Source organism: Mustela nigripes, chromosome 3 (genome assembly GCF_022355385.1).
Source record: "Mustela nigripes isolate SB6536 chromosome 3, MUSNIG.SB6536, whole genome shotgun sequence".
NCBI classification, from domain to species: Eukaryota; Metazoa; Chordata; class Mammalia; order Carnivora; family Mustelidae; genus Mustela; species Mustela nigripes.
Window position 1 is genome coordinate 171,660,123 of NC_081559.1, and position 19,091 is coordinate 171,679,213.

The window sequence follows — 19,091 nt, forward strand, 5'->3', positions numbered from 1 at the left end:
TTTGATTTCATCAAGATCAAAAGCTTTTGTACAGCAAAGGAAACAGTCAACAAAACCAAAAGACAACTGACAGAATGGGAGAAGATATTTGTAAATGACATACCAGATAAAGGGCTAATATCCAAAATCTATAAAGAGCTTAGCAAACTCAACACCCAAAGAACACATAATTCAATCAAGAAACGGGTAGAGGACATGAACAGACATTTCTGCAAAGAAGACATCCAAATGGCCAACAGACACATGAAAAAGTGCTCCACATCACTCGGCATCAGGAAAATACAAATCAAAACCACAATGAGATACCATCTCACACCAATCAGAACGGCTAAAATTAACAATTACAGATGCTGGCGAGGATGCAGAGAAAGGGGAACCCTCCTACACTGTTGGTGGTAATGCAAGCTGACACAGCCACTCTGGAAAACAGCATGGAGTTTCCTCAAAAAGTTGAAAATAGAGCTACTCTATGACCCAGCAATTGCACTACTGGGTATTTACCCTAAAGATACAAATGTAGTGATCCGAAGGGGCATGTGCACCCGAATGTTTATAGCAGCAATGTCCACAGTAGCCAAACTATGGAAAGAACCTGGAAGTCCAACAACAGAGGAATGGATAAAGAAGATGTGGTATATTTATACAATGGAACACTATGCAGCCATCTAAAGAAATGAGAACTTGCCATTTGCGATGATGTTGATGGAACTAGAGGGTATTATGCTTAGCAAAATAAGTCAAGCGGAGAAAGACAGCTATCATATGATCTCCCTGATATGAGGAAGTGGAGATGCAATATGAGGAGTTAAGGGGATATGAAAAGAATAAATGAAACAAGATGGGATTGAGAAGGAGACAAACCATAAGAGACTCTTAATCTCACAGAACAAACTTAGGGTTGCTGGGGGGAGGGGGTTTGGTAGAGGGTAGTGGGATTATGGACATTGGGGGGTGTGTGTACTGTGGTGAGTTCTGTGAAGTGTGTAAACCTGGCGATTCACAGACCTGTACCCCTGGTGCTAAAAATACATTATATGTTTATAAAGAGAATGACAGAACATTTTGAAAATACATAGAGAAACAGAAAAATCTGTTCATTCATTTTGGGGAATAAGCTCTAAAACAAACCATTTGTTAACAGATCTAGGCAATGCTTTAATATTTCCATCTTATTACTATTATAGATTCCTTAAGAAATAGTACAAAAATGTAAGGGACATCACAAGTTCAGGATAACAAATGTGATTTTCTACATTAGAATTTATTTTATGTTCATAGGAAGCTAGAAATACACATTGAGTCATGTGTATTTCTGCACATGACTCATGGAATCAGTGGGATTTAAATCAGCAATATCTTAGTGTTTGGCTATCACAGAAATTATTTTATTTAATATATCCAACTCTGATTAATTAAAGCAGTAGGAATATATATTTCTTCCATTCATAAAACTTTACAGAGTTCAATGTACTTCAACATTCATAGGAAATGTGAAATTTGTGCTTTAGAAAGAATACTATACAAGATTTCTCCCAACTCAACTAAAGAGGAAATGGCAGAGCTAAATATTTAAATGATTTTAATAACTATCAGAGGAAAGAAGTTCTGCTTTCCTTCCTTCCTTCTTTTTTTTCCAGTAAGTACTTAAGAGCCCACACTACCCAAATAACTGGAAATAAGGCTGTGGACAATCAGAATGTATTCTGGCCAACATGGCATTTACAATTTATTAATTATATTAAATAAGTGCTTGTAACTTTAATGATTATGGCATAAGGGGAATCAGTCAGGAATCTTCCTGAAGAATTGATATCTAAGCTGAGCATCAAGAGAGAAATGAGCGGACCAGCTGAAAGAGAGACAAAGTGCATGAAGGGGATATGTGTGCAAGTCGGGTCAACCTGAGTTTCAATCCAAAGCTAAGTTATTTGATCATCTTCCAAGTGCACATGCACAGATGCACATACATGAAATTTGCACCCTACATAGTATTCAGAATTCACGATTAAAAGCACTTCTCAATCCAACAAACTTTATTTCTTCCTTGGTAAGAAGATTATGCACACAATACCATTTTCCAGAAAGAACCCACAGCGTGAATACTCAATTTGGTGACTAAGAATGAGACTTCAGTGTGGCAGGAGTTGGATTGTTTATTCTAGAAAGGAAAACTGCACATTGAGCCTTTCCTTAAACAAGCAGGTGAACACAACATAACTGTTAGGCAGAACAGAAACCTAGCATTTACAGCTGGCCTTCGAGAAACTGAGCAAAGTCCCTTGAGGGAAAAGGAAGAATTGAAATCTCTTTAGCAAGTGATGAATTGTTTGAAAAGTTTGCTTTTTCCTTCTTTAAGGTTTTCCCTATAGTTTCAGTGACTTATCAGTGAATCTATATTGCAAATGTCTTACTTTTTGAGGAAAGGGAAATATGGCTAATAAGTGAAATATGTTGCTTCTGCCACAATTTTATATTGCTAGCCTCATTTTGAGAGGAGTCATCTATCTCATTATTGTGTTTATATACTACATGAGATCCTTGGTGAATAGTTTTCTATGAATAATACTGCCCTTACTTCCAGGTCTGCCATAGCAATTATCTGGAAATTTTGGAAACACCTAGAGAATCCTTATGCAAAGGTCTAGGCAGTAGATGGAAAGGAGATTTGCATTTTTGAAAAAAATTGTGAGGCAGACAGGTTGATAGTATTATTTTTATGAGTAATTAAGTTTATTTGCTTTCATAGTAGTTTGCCTACTGAATGGATCCTCAGCAAAAGACTCCTTGCCTTCTGTTCTCCAAATAGAGCATATAAGATGTCTGCTGCAAGACAGAAGTAAGCATAAGCAATAAAACATGTCTTATCTATGGGTTTTTTTTTTTTTTTGGATATTTTATTTATTTATTTGACAGAGAGAGAGAGAGGGATCACAAGTAGGCAGAGAGACAGGCAGAGAGAGACACGGAAGCAGGCTCCCTGCTGAGCAGAGAGTCTGATTTGGGGCTCTATCCCAGGACCCTGGGATCATGACCTAAACTGAAGGCAGAGGCTTAATCCACTGAGCCGCCCAGGTGCCCCTTACACATGGTTTTTAAAGAAATTTTTTTTTAAAGATTTTATTTATTTATTTGACAGAGAGAGATCACAAGTAGGCAGAGAGTTAAGCAGAGAGAGAGAGAGAAAGAAGCAAGCTCCCCGCCAAGCAGAGAGTCTGATGCAGGACTCGATCCCAGAACCCGGAGATCATGACCTGAGCTGAAGGCAGAGGCCCAACCCATTGAGCCACCCAAGCACCCCTAAAGAAATTTTTAAAAGCATTTATTTTTCAGAATTTTTCTACAGGTAATTAAAGTTTCCTACATACTTATTTTAATGAAAAAAAAAGTGGCATTAGAAAGCCATAAACTGTGCCTTGAAGATTCTGTTGGAAAAATGAAAGCTTTACTATGCTTATTTCTACTTTGTTCCTGAAAATAGACAGGTGTTGAGTTAATATGGCCTATCTCTAACACTATGAAATTTCTTTTATCATAGTTTGCACAAGACATGGTGATAATTCTATTTGTTGAATTCATAGGTAATGACTGATTTATAAATACATTTTTTTTTTTCTAAGAGAAGAAGAACCATCAATATTTTTATTTTAAAAAGGAGATTACTTTAGGGCAACTGCGTGGCTCAGTTTGTTAAGCATCTGCCTTGGGTTCAGGTCATGATCCCAGGGTCCTAGGATAGAGCCCCACATCTGACTCCCCACACAGTGCGGAGCCTGCTTCTCCCTCTGCCTGCTGCTCTGCCTACTTGTGATCTTTCTGTCTCTCAAAAATAAATAAATAAAATCTTTTAAAAAGGGGGGATGTTTACTTCAAAATTTGTTCCCACATAATGCTGTATGCTCACGAAGGGACCATTATTATGAATAATGTGTCTGTGTATAATCAAAAGTAGTTATGTGTTATTTTTGGTTTTGAAGGATGACCAGAGTATATAATATCCAACTGCCTGTTATTTCCAAGACAGTGGAAATGTGTGCATGGATATATACCAACTAGCATGAATTCAGCAACTAAGAACTAAGCACCCTTCAAATGTATATGCATTATATTTCCCTCATCTGATCATAACCAGTCCTAAGAGGCCTCCCTATTGTAAATGTAAGAGTTCATCTAAGGCCAGATGTCCCAAGGTACTTTAGAGAATAAGGATAAGCCATACATGTATCTCTTTTATTTTGGAAAGTATTTCTGCAATGGAAATTAAATGATTGCCCCCAGAACACCTCAGGGTAACATTGCAATGTAATAAGTTGTTCTGTGAAAAAAATATATCTTAACTTAAATTGGTATGTTAATTTAGAATGTAATTTATGAGACTGTTAAGGTTCTTGGAGCAGGTGGCTAACTTACACCATATATAAACAACTGGTCATAAGTCTTCCGCTGTACATATTGGTGTCTATAAATTGGTATCCCCTGCCAGCTAAAGCACCAGCTGCCAGGAGGTCCCCTTCAGCAGCACAAAACTGTGTATATTCTCTCTCCATCAGAATCAATATATTTTGTTAAAAGAATACAAATATTACTACTATATGAGTCATTTGTATAAATGTTATAATTATGAATACTTAAATCGTACTTACTAACATCATAATCTCAAATGGTCTTAATATTAAAATAATATTAAAATTAAAACAATGCAAATGAGAGCACTGTTTAAACTCTAAATATTATCCCATTGTAAATTTGTTAATATTGTATCTCACTGAAATTACAGAGGAAACTAGGCCTGATTTAAACTCTTTGTGGAGATATTGTTTTAAAATTAGCCAAATATCTCCCCTTCGGCCCCAAACTTCGACTTCTCTGCTCCAGTTTACTATTGTCTACAAAATAAAAGCATATCCACAATTCTGTTTACGTAAGTGTAAAGTACTATTCCTTCCAGAATCCATGTTAGCAGGCCTGTGTTTTTATAATGTTCAAAAACAGCATTGGTTCATTGCACAAGTTCTGTTTATTTGCACACAAATAAAAATAAGTTTCAGTGTCCATCTTCAAGGGGGAAATGGAAAGATCTGAACCCAAGCAGTTGTAACTATAATCTGGTGTGAGCTCTAATAGATGGAGGTGTTGCTTTTAAATGAAAGGTCTACTAAAAACATGTGTTTAGAATGAGTCAAGACTAAACGCTTTACTTTTCAGTGCCAACAGCACGTGTTCAAGTGATGGTAAAGGGCATGTATTATAAATGACAAGGGAAAACTTTTTACTATAGAGAGCCTCAATGCATATGTCAGTTTATTTGAAAATTATACGAAAATTCTAAGGCGTCACTCTATGGCAGAAATAGGCATAAGGACCACTTTATTAGCTCTAATAAACTAGACAATTAAAGTGGTAACTTTTTTTTTTTTTTGAAATAGGATAAGAAACATAGGGAGGCTGGTGTAAAAGGCAGACCCTGGGGATCCTAAAGTGAGGAATGGAAACTCCCCATGGATGAAAACTGTGAGGATCACTCCAGAGAATTAATTAGGTTGGATTGAGGGAGTGTCACAAACTCTATACTAACATCAGAAAGAAATACTCTTCAGAGTATAAAAATAAGACTTCATGGAATTGTGTGTAAGTGGGTATTGGTGTAGTAGCTGAGCATGGTGGGGAGTAATTGTAGGGTCCAGGGAGAAAGACTGAATTCATGGCATGATTGATTATGATTTTCTCTCTGTACTTTTATATTTTTATTTGCCTTTATTCTTAGTAGTAATAATAACATGTCATCTCTCTGATATGAGGAATTTGAGAGGCAGGGGAGGGTAGTGGGGGGTTAGGGAAGGAAAAAAATGAAGCAAGATGGATTCGAGAGGGAGACAAACCCTAAGAGACTCTTAATCTCAAGAAACAAACTGAAGGGCACCTGGGTGGCTCAGTGGGTTAAGCCGCTGCCTTTGGCTCAGGTCATGATCTCAGGGTCCTGGGATCGAGTCCCACATTGGGCTCTCTGCTCTGCAGGGAGCCTGCTTCGTCCTCTCCCTCTCTCTGCCTGCCTGTTTGCCTGCTTGTGATCTCTCTCTGTCAAATAAATAAATAAAATCTTTAAAAAAAAAAAAAGAAACAAACTGAAGGTTTCTGGGTGGTGGGGGTAGGGATAGGGTGGCTGGGTTATGGACATTGGAGAGGGTATATACTATGGTGAGTGCTGTAAAATGTGTAAGCCTGATGATTCACAGACCTGTACCCCTGGGTCAAATAATACATTATATGTTAATAAAAATAATTTGTCAATTCCTTTAACTCTTTTTAATAATCTGATCCTTAGTCATATCATTTGTAAAATATGCATAGCAATATTTATCGCCTAATTCTGTTGTTTAGTATTTTTGTTGCATTTATAAGTGTGCCCGCTCACAGGAAGGATAGAGATAATTCATTAAAAAGAGCTGATCAGGGGCGCCTGGGTGGCTCAGTGGGTTAAGCCACTGCCTTCGGCTCGGGTCATGATCTCAGGGTCCTTGGATCAAGTCCCACATTGGGCTCTCTGCTCGGCGGGGAGCCTGCTTCCCTCTCTCTCTCTCTCTGGGCACCAGCCTCTCTACCTACCTGTGATCTCTCTCTGTCAAATAAATAAATAAAATCTTAAAAACAAAACAAAAAAAGAGCTGATCATTGTACCTAGAATAGAGTAGGAACATAATGAACAGTTTCATCTTTTAAAAAATTTGCATTTGTGGCCCTTTTCCTAAGGCAGCATAAATCATAGGTTTTTGAAATAATGGGACATGGAAATGGATCAAGCTGGGAAATAGGAATGCACATACAGTTAGCTAAGAAAAATGGAGAGAGTAGGTTTTATCTCAAGTGCTTAATTAACTACATGGATTTAGGAATGGCTATCTGGGATGTTAGGTAGAGGAAGTACTGTGAGCTCAATTCCAGTTTCCATAAGACATAATGCTGGAATCGATCAGTACCATCGATTCCAGCATTCGAGCATCGTAGAATTGGCGGCATTTTTCCGGTATCTTTTCTCCTCATGACCTCTGGAAATGGTTTACAATAGGACCTATCTGTACCAACTGGCTTACGTTTTTCTCTTTTTTTCTTTCCTTGCCTGCTTCCTTCCTTCTTTCTTCTCTCCCCACTCCTCTCCTCTCCTCTCCTTTCTTTTTCCCTCTTTCCTCTCCTTTTTCTTTTCCCTTCCAATAGGTCTTATTTAGAAACCTATTAGCTTGTAGATACAAGAAGATATTATTAAGGAGCCAAGTTATCTTTATAAAATGCAGGACAGAAATGTATCTCCAAGATTTCTTACATTCCAACGTTATTAGTTTATGTCTCTAATTGTGACTTGATTTAAAAGAGAAAATACCTCTTGTAGCTGCTCAAAACCAATCAAATAATTAGCACACAGTCATGTGTAGGCATTATTGTAAGACACTAATTGTACAGCAGTGAATAACAGAGTTCTTGCTCTTAAGAACCCGTATTTCAGTGTATGTGTGGGGAGTTAGTGGAGTAAATCGGGGTGCATATGGTAAAAAAGCATGCAAAAAAACAAGAAAGTATCTGGTGATTATATGGCTCTTTGAGAGAAGAAAAATGAAATTACAGAAAAAAGGAGTATAGGGTGCCTGGGTTGCTCAGTGGGTTGGGCCGCTGCCTTCGGCTCAGGTCATGATCTCGGGGGTTCTGGGATCGAGTCCCACATGGGGCTCTCGGCTCAGCGGGGAGCCTGCTTCCCTTTCTCTCTCTCTGCCTGCCTCTCCATCTACTTGTGATTTCTCTCTGTCAAATAAATAAATAAATAAATCTTTTAAAAAAAAGAAAAGAAAAAAGGAGTAGAAAGCACAAAATAAGATCTAAAAGTCAAATAAATATAAATGGAGTAAATTAAATGTACCAGTAAAGAAAAGAAAAGTATAATTCCTATGTACCCCAAAATAAGTTTCCATAATATGTAAAACAAAAATGGTCAAAGTTTAAAGGAAAAAAAAAAGAATTACAATAATATGTCCAAGATTGCTCAACCAAGGTAATTTTTTAAAAAACAGTGAGGATATAAATATTTGAGAAATACAATTAAAGAGCTTAACTTAATGGATATATATAAAAACCTTCACCCATCAATTAAATGGTGCTCTTCTTGCCTGGCACACAGGGACAGGCATAATAATTGCCCATACCACAGGCCATCCAGCAGTCATGCCCAGAAATTGGAATCATACACCTTTTATGACAGTGTAAGTAAATTGAAAATGTATCATTAAGTATAGGTAGATAATAACTGACACTATTTCTAAGTAGCTGGTAAGCAGAAAAAAAATTATAATGCAGTGTATTAGGACAAGTTTAGAATGATTACTAATGAAGCTCTACACTTTTAAACTTTTGCAAATCAGGTAAAGTAATACTTAAAAAAATTATAGCCACAGAAGTGCATATTAGAAGACAACAATCTGAATATTAATAAGTTAAGTATTGATTTCAATAAACTAGAAAAAACGTAAAGCATCAGAGAGAATAGAAGGGAATAAATACTATGAATAAAAGCAATATTAGCACACATACTAAGCAATGTTAATAAAAACATAAAACACTAAATAAAGTAAGAAAATACTGCAAATATGTTTATCCCACTACAGTTGAAAGCTTGGAGGGATGAAAATAATAGACAACAGACTTTCAAAAATCCAGGATAGGGATGCCTGGATGGCTCAGCGGGTTAAGCCTCTGCCTTCGGCTTGGATCATGATCTCAGGGTCCTGGGATCAAGCCCCACATCAGGCTCTCTCTCAGCGGGGAGCCTGCTTCCCCCTCTCTCTCTGCCTGCCTCTCTGCCTACTTGTGATCTCTCCCTGTCAAATTAATAAATAAAATCTTAAAAAAAGAACTAGGATAAAGTAGAAAACCTGGATGGATATATAACCACTAAGATTCTACTGCATCAAATCACCAAGTCCCTCTTTTTACAGGGAATTTATAGCAAATGTTTAAGAAACAGATGATTCCTATCTTATACAAACTATTTCTAGAAAAATAAGAATGCTCCCAAAGTTAGGGGTTTGCATAATCTTGATCAAAACCAGAAAAAGATAATTATAAGGAAGGAAAATTATAGACTAACCTCATGGTAAGAGATCCAAGATAATGAATTTTTAATCCTTGGTAATAAGCCCATAGCAATATATACCATAATTACAAAAATTCAATATTTTAGTGTACTGAAATCAGCAAAGTATAATAAAAACAAACAGAAAAAAGAAATCACTTTAATCCTATGAATGTGAAGATGTTCTAATTTTAGAAAAAGTATAATAAAATCCACCAAATTAAGAGTTTCACAAAGGAAAACCTTATAATATTTTCAATAGCTGATGAAAAAGCAGTTCACAATTTCTTTTTAAGATTTTATTTATTTGTCAGAGAGAGAGAGAGACCACAAACAGGGGGAGAAGCAAGCAGAGAGAAAGGCAGGCTCCTTGCTGAGCAATGAGCTCAATATGGGACTGGATTTCAGGACCCCGGGATCATGACCCGAGCCGAAGGCAGAGGCTTAACCAACTAAGCCACCCAGGCATCCTGAAGTTGATAAAATTAAATCCCATTATGATTAAGCAATTTTTAGTAAATCAGGAATGGAAGGGAACTTCTTAAAATTGACAAAATATATACCTAGATAGTGTAACATTTTGGATAAGAATCTCGATTCTGGAGTCCACTCTGAATCAAATCTTAGCTCTGCCACATGATTGAGCCAATTACTTAACACTGTTGTGCGAAAACTTCTACACTCATAGAGGTAAATGATTTTTATATGTAAATAACCTTGAAATGTCCCCAAAAACAATGAGTCAAAAAAATGTTAGCCTTATTAACATTAGCCAACCAAGAGTAAATATTATACTCAGAGATAAAACATTAGATGCATTCTCTTTAAAATCAGTAATGACCAAAAAAAAAAAAAATCAGTAATGACAGAACAATGACCATCACTGTTTTAATTTGATGTGGTACTGAATTTCTCATCCTGATCATTAAGCCAAGGGAGTGAGGGGTTGGGGAGCATATAGATTAGAAAAATGAAACAAAGTGAAACAAAGCAGAACTGACATTGCTGGCATAGAAAATCCAAAAAAGTCCATAGAAAAATTATGATAACTAATGAAAGTTAAGCCAGTTTCCTAGAGACTAAGTAATTACAAAAATCCAGGTATTAGCAACAACCAGTAAAAATCTAATAAAGATATGATTAGTTATAATGGAAACTACAAGACATTTAAGATTGAGATGTGAAAGATTTATAAAGAAAATTATAAACTATTACTGAAGAACAATGAGGAAGGTATGAGTAAACTGAGAGATATGTCTTTATAATAGATGAAAAGATTAAATATCATACATCCTTCTAAATAATTTATAAATACAATGCAGTCCCCATCAAATTCAACAAGCAGAGAGAACATAATTCTAAAATCAAAATAGAAGTTAAAAAGGTTAAGAGACATCAAGACAATTTTGAAGAAGGATAAGAAGGGGGTACTCTACCTTCCTCATAGCTACCTTAAAGTTATAGTGGTAAAACAAAGTTATAGTAGAATACTCATAATGGTCTGCCTAGATAGCCAGTTCACTGGGTCCTGTCTGCCTGGTGTATTACTCTCCATGTAATCTTCCACATGGAGAATTCGGTATGGTGTCTAAGTTCAACCTTCCATAAGACCAATACTTCCTAACCCATAGTTAGAAGGCCTAAAATTCTCCAGAGTCCTCTGGCTTGGAGTATTTGCAGAGAGCCCCAATAAATAGCTGGCAACCCAAATCCTCACTGTCTGGTATCAAGCAGCTTATAAAATCTTTCACTGACAAGGCCATTTTCTTACTTTCCTCTGTAAGACGAGAGACTCATAGAGGGCTCAGCCTTTCCATTGTAATAAAATCCACATCATGTCTATATCCACTAGATAGCATGGCCTTGGCACGCATTCCCAAATTTTGTTGGCACTATTGGAGAATCCCAAGCCTCTATATATTGCTAATTTGTGAGTTTTCCCTTTCCCTACGAAAACCTTCCTTAAACCATGCCATGTCAAGTTGTGGAATTAATCCTTACTTCTTTTGATAGACCTGAAGAGACATACCCCCTGTTCCATGGCAAATACAAAAGGAGTTTCAATTGTATATTTAATATTATATCTCTTAAGATAGGAATAAAGAGATCTGAAGCAAATATGACACAATTTTAAGGTTAGTCAAGTTGGATGTAGATATTAGGGAGTTTGTCTTGTTATTCTGTATAAACTTCAGTTATTGAAAATATTTCATAATGATAAAAAGCCAAGTGGTAATCAATCTAAAATTGTATTTTTAGTACTCAATTGATAACTTGAGATAAATTATCAGTATATCCTTTTGGAACTCAGTTATTGAAAAAATAAATTTTAGATTTAAACAACTAAGATCTATTTTTTCCTCATAGTCATAGAATAAAAAAATATATAAAATATATAAATAAAATAAAAATGTATAAATAGAATCAAAAATGTTAAGAAAAATGTATTTATAAACATCCAAAGCATTGTAATTCATTTAAATGCTTGCAGAAATATTCTAAAATATTATTATTATCAGTATTTTTTATTCTCCCTGTTCTGAATACTGACACATTCAAATATTTTTGGACATTTTCTGAAATGTAATTATCAGTATACTTCATTCTCCTTATCACTGAGAGTAGTCTCCAAACAAAGATGAATCTTCAGCTTGAAAAAAATTTTTTTTAATATTTTATGGTTTTAGCCAACTACCACAGTGTACTAATTGCTAATTTGTTTGTCTGATATATTTCCTTTGGTAGTAATCTGGGAAAAGCTAATTTCCTTCTCACTGATAGGAAAAGTCTATAGTGAGAGCCCTTTTATAAGATGAACTCTAGGTAGTCTGCATTAAGAAATACACAGACAACTGACAATGGCCAATGCAGAATTATTCTCCTGTATAAAATACAATCCAAATCATGTTGCTGGAATCAAATGTTCACATTTACCTTTATATTCTAAATGAAATCCAGTGTAACTAACAGATCCATCACTCCGAAAAGCCAAATGCATAGTATTGGAGCTGCTCTCTATTCTCTCTGGTAACTTGCTGTCTTGAAAACTTCCAATCAGTGGGCTATTACTGTCTGGTCCATCATATATATAGAGAAAGTCATAGTTAGGTTCTATGCTAAAACTGAAAAAAGAGAGAGAGGGAGAAGGAGAGAAAAAGAATTGGAATGATTACTACTAAGGTGTTAAGTATAGTAGTCAATACTCACATATATTATTCAGTCAATATCTTTAAAAATAACAGACTTTGGCAATGTAAACTAAGTTGAAAATTTACCTGGCAACAACACATTGAATATGAATATTAAAGCAATAGAAAAGAGAAAAGACATCTTGATATTTCCAAATTTTCTAAGTTATCACTATGTCTACAGGGAATACAATGATAGTAAGGCAATTTCTAATGAAAGGGTACAGAGTTTGGAGTCAGAGAGATACGTTGAAGCCTTGCTTCTGCCCTTGGTAGCTACATATCCTCATATAAGGTACTTTATATACGTAAAATCTGGAGGACATCTATTTTAAAAATTTTTCATCCAGATGTCTTGCAGTATGAAAACACAACCTCTTTTTTCTTTTGTCAATGATGTTATTTGACTTGAACTTCAAAATTTACAAGCATATTTGCTGTTTAAAATTCAACTCTACATAACCAATTCAAGCAAAAGTTTGAAATGCAAAATTCACATTTAAATTACTCAAATGAGTTCCTGCACATTGTATTAGGTGTTCTTTTTTTCCCAAAAGTAAATATAATTTCTTCTTTTAGAACTTGATGTAGGAGAAATCATACCAACACCCTGTTTGTCAAAATTGAATAATGTGTAAATAAGGACATTTCAGGATGTAAATTATTCAAATCAATATTTTGATATTCCAGGTTTGCCTTAACAACCTTCAAAAGTATGAGACTTGTCCCCTAATGATTACAGAACACAAATATTTAGAAGCATAAGACATGTAATCATTTGTCTATTACCTAGCTCATACTGTAGCAAAGAGAAGAATGAACTCAGTTGGGTCATTAAGGAAAGTCAAAAAGTTCATGATATTAAATAAAAATAGTAAAGCTTGTAATTGTTAAATATGGATCAGTGAAAAAATTATCTTGTCAAATTTCATCATCTTTGCATATAAATAAGAAACTTGTTAGGTAAGAAATATTCTTTGCAAATCTACTGAGTTTATAGAGGTTAAATTTCCACACTTCTAAGTCTTTACTTATGTATGTATAAAGGACAGGAATCCAGGTAGTTTACTTGTGCATAAACAGTGAAGAAAGACTGGTATGATACATGGTTTCCAAACTTTTAATAAATAAGGTGCCTCATAACATGAGAAATTTAGGGGACCACCACACTGTTCTATTGTTTAATTTATTCAATATCTATCTTCATTAAAGCTAAATCAGTTAATTCCTCTTGAAATCTTTTGGTGGAATGTAAGGCCTAAATTTTGGTAATTTTCGTGTAATTTAGGAAAAATCAAAAGATAAGGCCTTATTTTGTTACTTATTACCCTTCTTCTGGGTCAAAACACAATATTTCCGAACTACTTTTCTTTCAACATTAAGATTTAATGAGCATTACAACTACCTTACCTAGGTCATTGTTGGCAGAATCACTAGACGCAAGGGCTTTATAAATGATATAGCTGTATGTATTATCCTCAGAAACCCAAAAGCCTATTTAACAATGGAATGAAGCCCATTTGTTTTTAATTTCTAGTTTGGGCCTAAATAAGTACTTCAAAATACTACTTTGTAACTTCTTTAAAAATGAGAATAAAACAAAATCTTAGCTCTAATGACTATTTCTCCTGAAAAAAAAAAAAAAAGGTAGAGTACATTCTATTTTATAAGGCAATTTCATAAATATTAACTTGGTCTTCTCAATAATCCTGTAGTATAAGGAAGGGATTATAATTTCCATTTTCCCAATGAGTACACGAAGGCCCTGAATGTCAGTGATCTCCCAAGGGTCACATAATACATGACACAGCTGGAAATCAAATTTAGGTCACATGTTTCATCTAATACAGCCTTCCACCACTCATTTATTAACTACTATAATTCCGCAAGCCCACTAAGGCCTATATCATTCAAATTGACATTTCTAATGTCTGTACTGCCATTTCTTCAACTGTAAAAATGAGTATAATAACCTCAGCAAGTTGTCTTATAGCTGGGTCCTGGCATATAACTAACATTGTCATTACTGTTACTTTGTTACTACCAATTCTCAATGTATTACTACAAATTATAGAAATAAAAAGTCTGCATATGTGCACTTTTATAAATTTTTATGAGTTTAAACTGTTTTTAAACCTGGTTTCAATATATTAGGGAAAAGAGTACATATTGAACCTTAATATTTTGCATAAATACCAAGCAGCTTTAACACACCAGCAGGAGGGATTGTGTTATTAGAGCCAAGCAGATCAATCTTGGACACTGAAGGTTAGGAACTTTTCTACTTAAAGAACTCTTTGAATTGCTGATTCCTAGCCCCTCCCCTTGAAATATTAAGGGAAAATGTTAGACCAGGTTTTGTGACAATAGGTGTAAGTTCCATGTGAAGAAACAGGTTTATTCCAAAAAATAACCTATCTCAAGGTAACACAGAATGTGGTGGCAGAGTTTGAGCTCAAAGTCAGCCACCTTCTTTCCCACACAGGAAGCTGAATCCTCTGCTATTTCATTACTAAACTTACCCAGCTACTGACCTTACTAACTGACAAATGTAAATTCTGGAACACTCCCATGTAAAGCTCTATCATGAGACAGCTTATGCTGAGAAATCATATGGGAATGATGCATCTCTTCTCCGTTAGCTTGACTTAATGAGATCACCATAAAAATAACAGGTAGAATAAATGTTTTCACAAGCTGAAAGGTAATGTTGCACATAGGGGTATTGAGATTGCTACAAAAAGATTTTGGGTGGCACACAAATAGGAGAAAAATATCCTGGAAATATTGACCTTTCCATCTTGAAGTTTGGGAAAAACTGAATTTTTTGAAGCTGCAATGATAAATACAGGAGAGAGGAAAGGTTATAAAGAGATCACATTTCGTGAAAGACAATAAACCACTTGACCTTTAGCATGCTTCCTCTACACTGAAATCTGGTGAAGAGGCTCACCCACTAGCCTTCAAAACTACACTGGCCTCTGTACTATTACAGAAGGCTACAAACTGCTGATTGCAAAGCATTAGTACTGGAATTAATGAAAATTAATTAAAATATCATATACAGAAAAAAGAAAAAAACTTTGCCTAGTGTAAATGCTAAGGTAAAATGACAAGAAAAGATTTTTTTAAAATGTGGAAATGTACAAGAACTCACCTGATAAATGCCAAGGAGATAACATAGTCTGTGTTGACGGTGATGGTCCAGTCACAGTCCCTGCTATGAGGATATGGATGAGGGAAGTTTGGTGAAAGAATAAAGCCCGAAGATCCTGTTAAATTGCCTCCACAGGGTGCTTTAATTTAAACAAACAAACAAACCCTTAAGTGATGAACAAAATTTATTAGCTATCAATATTTGTGTAAACACATCTCTAAAAAATTCAGAAGATTTCATACACATCTGAGTTTTTCTAGTATTGGATGGTTGAGAATACTGTATTGTCTTTCAAGAAAGACCATGAAGTTATTAAAGACATATGTACATAGTTACATTGAATTTATCTTCTTCACTGGCTTCAAAAGACAAGAAGAAATTACACATATACTTTTCTCCCTTTCTAATACTACTTTGTTTCATGTAAAAGATAAGCATTGGGTGCCTGGGTGGCTCAGTTGGTTCGACTCCAGTTGATCCTGGAGTCTGGGAATCAAGTCCCGTATCAGGCTCCCTGCTAAGAGGAGAGTCTACTTTCCCTTTGACCTTTGACCTTCTCTCATGCTCTCTTTCTCTCTCCCTCTCTCTCAAGTAAGTGAATAAAATCTTAAAAAAAAAAAAAAGGTAAGCATTGAGAAGAAGGGTACAGATGGTTTTTCCATGGTTGCTGAGAACAAATATGAGGCTTGCGAGGAAAAGTTAGAAACAAAACAAAGCAAAACAAAATCTCTAATAAGAAGTAGAATAATGGGACATGAGATACTTGGCTCATTTTCACGTCTTCCCTGGTACCTTCTTAAAATGTAATTATGGAGGAATATTTTTTGACAATAGTGAATGAGTGAGAATAGATAATTATCTGTGAACATGCAGCACTGTACAACAAAACACTCTTATACTGCATGTTTTCATCTCCCTAAATTCTAGTTGTCTGACTTGTTGATGAAAATAGACAGATACTACAGTTATTACAGCCCCAAACAAAGGTTTCTGTAACACTTCACTGAAGAGGTTCTAAAATGTGTCAGGGAAATTCAAAGAACACATTCTTTAAGGGATTATTGTTGAAGTCTGTGTTTAACAGTTTATGATCGAAAATAATATATCATATAGAATTGGCAGCTTCAGAAAAAATAGAGCCATGAAGATAGGAACAACTCCAGTGGTAGAGTGGGACAGTGGAGATATAAATACACACACACACACACACACACACAGGAGAGAAAGATTCAGACCATGTTCTCATGATATCTCAGACATATAATCAGCACACCAACATTCTTCTCTTATTTGAGTTTTAAAATTATAGTTTTCTCATATAAATTTTATCATTCAGTTATCAGACTTTTTAGTTCCTTTTGACAGCATCGAGCCAGTTTTGGAAGAAGGAAAGTTTTGGTTCTAGCAACATTGCAGATCTCTGTTCTTTGCCTGAGTATAGATATGCAAAATCATCACTATAATTTGGTAATATCTGCCATGTAAATTATGGATGTTTGCTAGTGCATTTCTCCTCCACTAGTGCATGCCCCTCCACTACCCTTACCTCAGCATCTCAGTGACAGTAGATGCCTTTAGCTCCTACTCTACTGAGGATATTTATTTGCTCAGACTTAATTTATTCACCAGTGCTTACCTATCATCTGCACATCTTTGTAGATTTTATCAAATGATTAGACATAAATATGCCAGCTTTCTATAGTTTTCCCTCTTCAAATTTGTGTCTCCTGAATATTTTTCTCTATAATCAGAGAGTATAGATTCCCTCCTATTAATCAGGATAATACCCTCAACCAGGTCACATAATCGCTCTTCCTTCTCTGGAATCTTGGTTCATTTATCACCTTCAGACTCTCTGGATTAATCCCCTTTGTCCACAGACATGTTCAGAAATCTTTCATCCAAAAAATAAAACAGAGTTCCTTATGACCAGTTTATTTTCACTTTTTTTTTTTTTCAACTGAAAATGTTGAGGTTTACCCAATGATGAAGAAATGCCTTCACCCTTTTGTGTTTGGTTAAATGGCCTTACTGTGAGGAACCACACTTCCCTGTATGACTAAGATAAAACTCACTTAGCATGTCTTACGTAGGATCCTTTAAAGAAACTCCCTTATTTTCCTGTGATAAGACCCTATATATTCCCGTTCTTTAACTCAAATGATTAGCTGAATTCATACTCATTAATCAGAATAACATGGTCATAACCAAACTTTGGTTAGGCTTCCATCCTTCCTCAGAGCCCCTGAACTCTGATCCACCCTCATTCTTGAGCCATCACACAATACCTCCTGAGGAGATGCTTGTAGATCTTAGGGTCACCCTGTTCTCCCTATCACAATGGTTCCCCTGACAATACCCAAACTGCAATAGTTCTTTATAAATAGAAGTCTTTCCTTATTTATGATTTGTTGGGTTTTTTTGTTTTTGTTTTTGTTTTATTTTACAATGACGTCTTTTAAAAAGGAGGTCTAATCTCATTGGCTCTTTCTTCACCTGGGTGCTGTATTTACTTATAGGTAGACTAACATGATTAACAAAGCAGTTCATCACCAGGAAAAAAAAAAAAAAATCTCCAAGAAAAGCAGCTAAGTCTTCATCCTGAGAAAACTTATCTTTGGGTTTAAAATTGTTTTTCTTTTAAATTGTATTTACAGAGACACAATAGCCCTTTTGTTCCTTATGGACTCTAGATGCTTTATTAGGTTCTTCGCACCTCTTGTTCCCTCTCCAAACATTGCTATCTCCCTCAGCATCCTTGCCTCCAACACAATCACTTCCTAGCCTAGCTTGGAATGCCTTTTGTATTGATTCATTTTATATTTCTCGTCATATCTGCAGCCTTTCTTCAGGGTTGACTTTCACCTTAAATTCACTCTCCTTGTTGGAACTCCACTTCTAATTTTCTTCTATTGTCTTTGTACAGACCTCAGTTTTATTGCAATATGTGTCTTCTTCTACTTCATCTTAAAATTATAGTATTCTCCTGAGTTCTTTTCCTAGTCATCTCTGATTTCTGTCCTTTACGTTTTTCCATATTGAACATATTCAATTTTCAAATTCTAAGCCATATACCCAAAGGCTCACTAGCTATCTCTACCTGATAACATACAGGCACATCAAACACAGAGCATCTGACATATCCAAACCTCAACTCAAATTTGTTTCTTCTTTTGCATTTCTAAGCTGCTTGATTAGTTCTGTCATCCATCTATATTCCCAAGCTAGAGGCTTAAGATTCTTCTCTTTTCTTTGCTTCATCCATGCACCAGTCTATCAAGAGGTACAATCAAGACTCTTAAGTTACAGATCCTCATAGATATTTTTCAACCTATTCCTCTTTCCTTCCCTGCTACCATATTTCTAGATCTAATTCTTACCTACCTCCTGAATTATTGCAGTGGCTTCTTGTTTCCCATGCCTCTGGTTTCCTTTAATTCATCTTTCTCCCAATAAAACGCCTAATCATACTATGCTTATGCATATAATTCTGCAGTTGTTTCACATCGCCTGCATGATAATGCCCCAACTCCAAATCAGTTTTTATGACCTGATCCTTGCAACCTTCTCAATTGTATCAACCACCACTCTAGACACATAATTTATGCTCAGATACTATCAAACTCCTTCTAGTTCC

The 19,091-nt window shown here is 35.4% G+C and overlaps 1 protein-coding gene across 1 annotated transcript in view; it reads right to left on the reverse strand.

Annotated features, from left to right (window-relative positions):
- CSMD3 (CUB and Sushi multiple domains 3) overlaps nt 1-19,091 on the reverse strand; it is a 439,117-nt gene that overhangs the window by 264,054 nt on the left and 155,972 nt on the right. Inside the window, exons 16-17 of the mRNA XM_059395523.1 lie at nt 15,455-15,593; nt 12,044-12,231 (exon numbers count right to left, since the gene is read on the reverse strand). Of these exons, the coding sequence (XP_059251506.1) occupies nt 12,044-12,231; nt 15,455-15,593 (327 nt within the window). The remainder of the gene's footprint in view (nt 1-12,043; nt 12,232-15,454; nt 15,594-19,091) is intronic.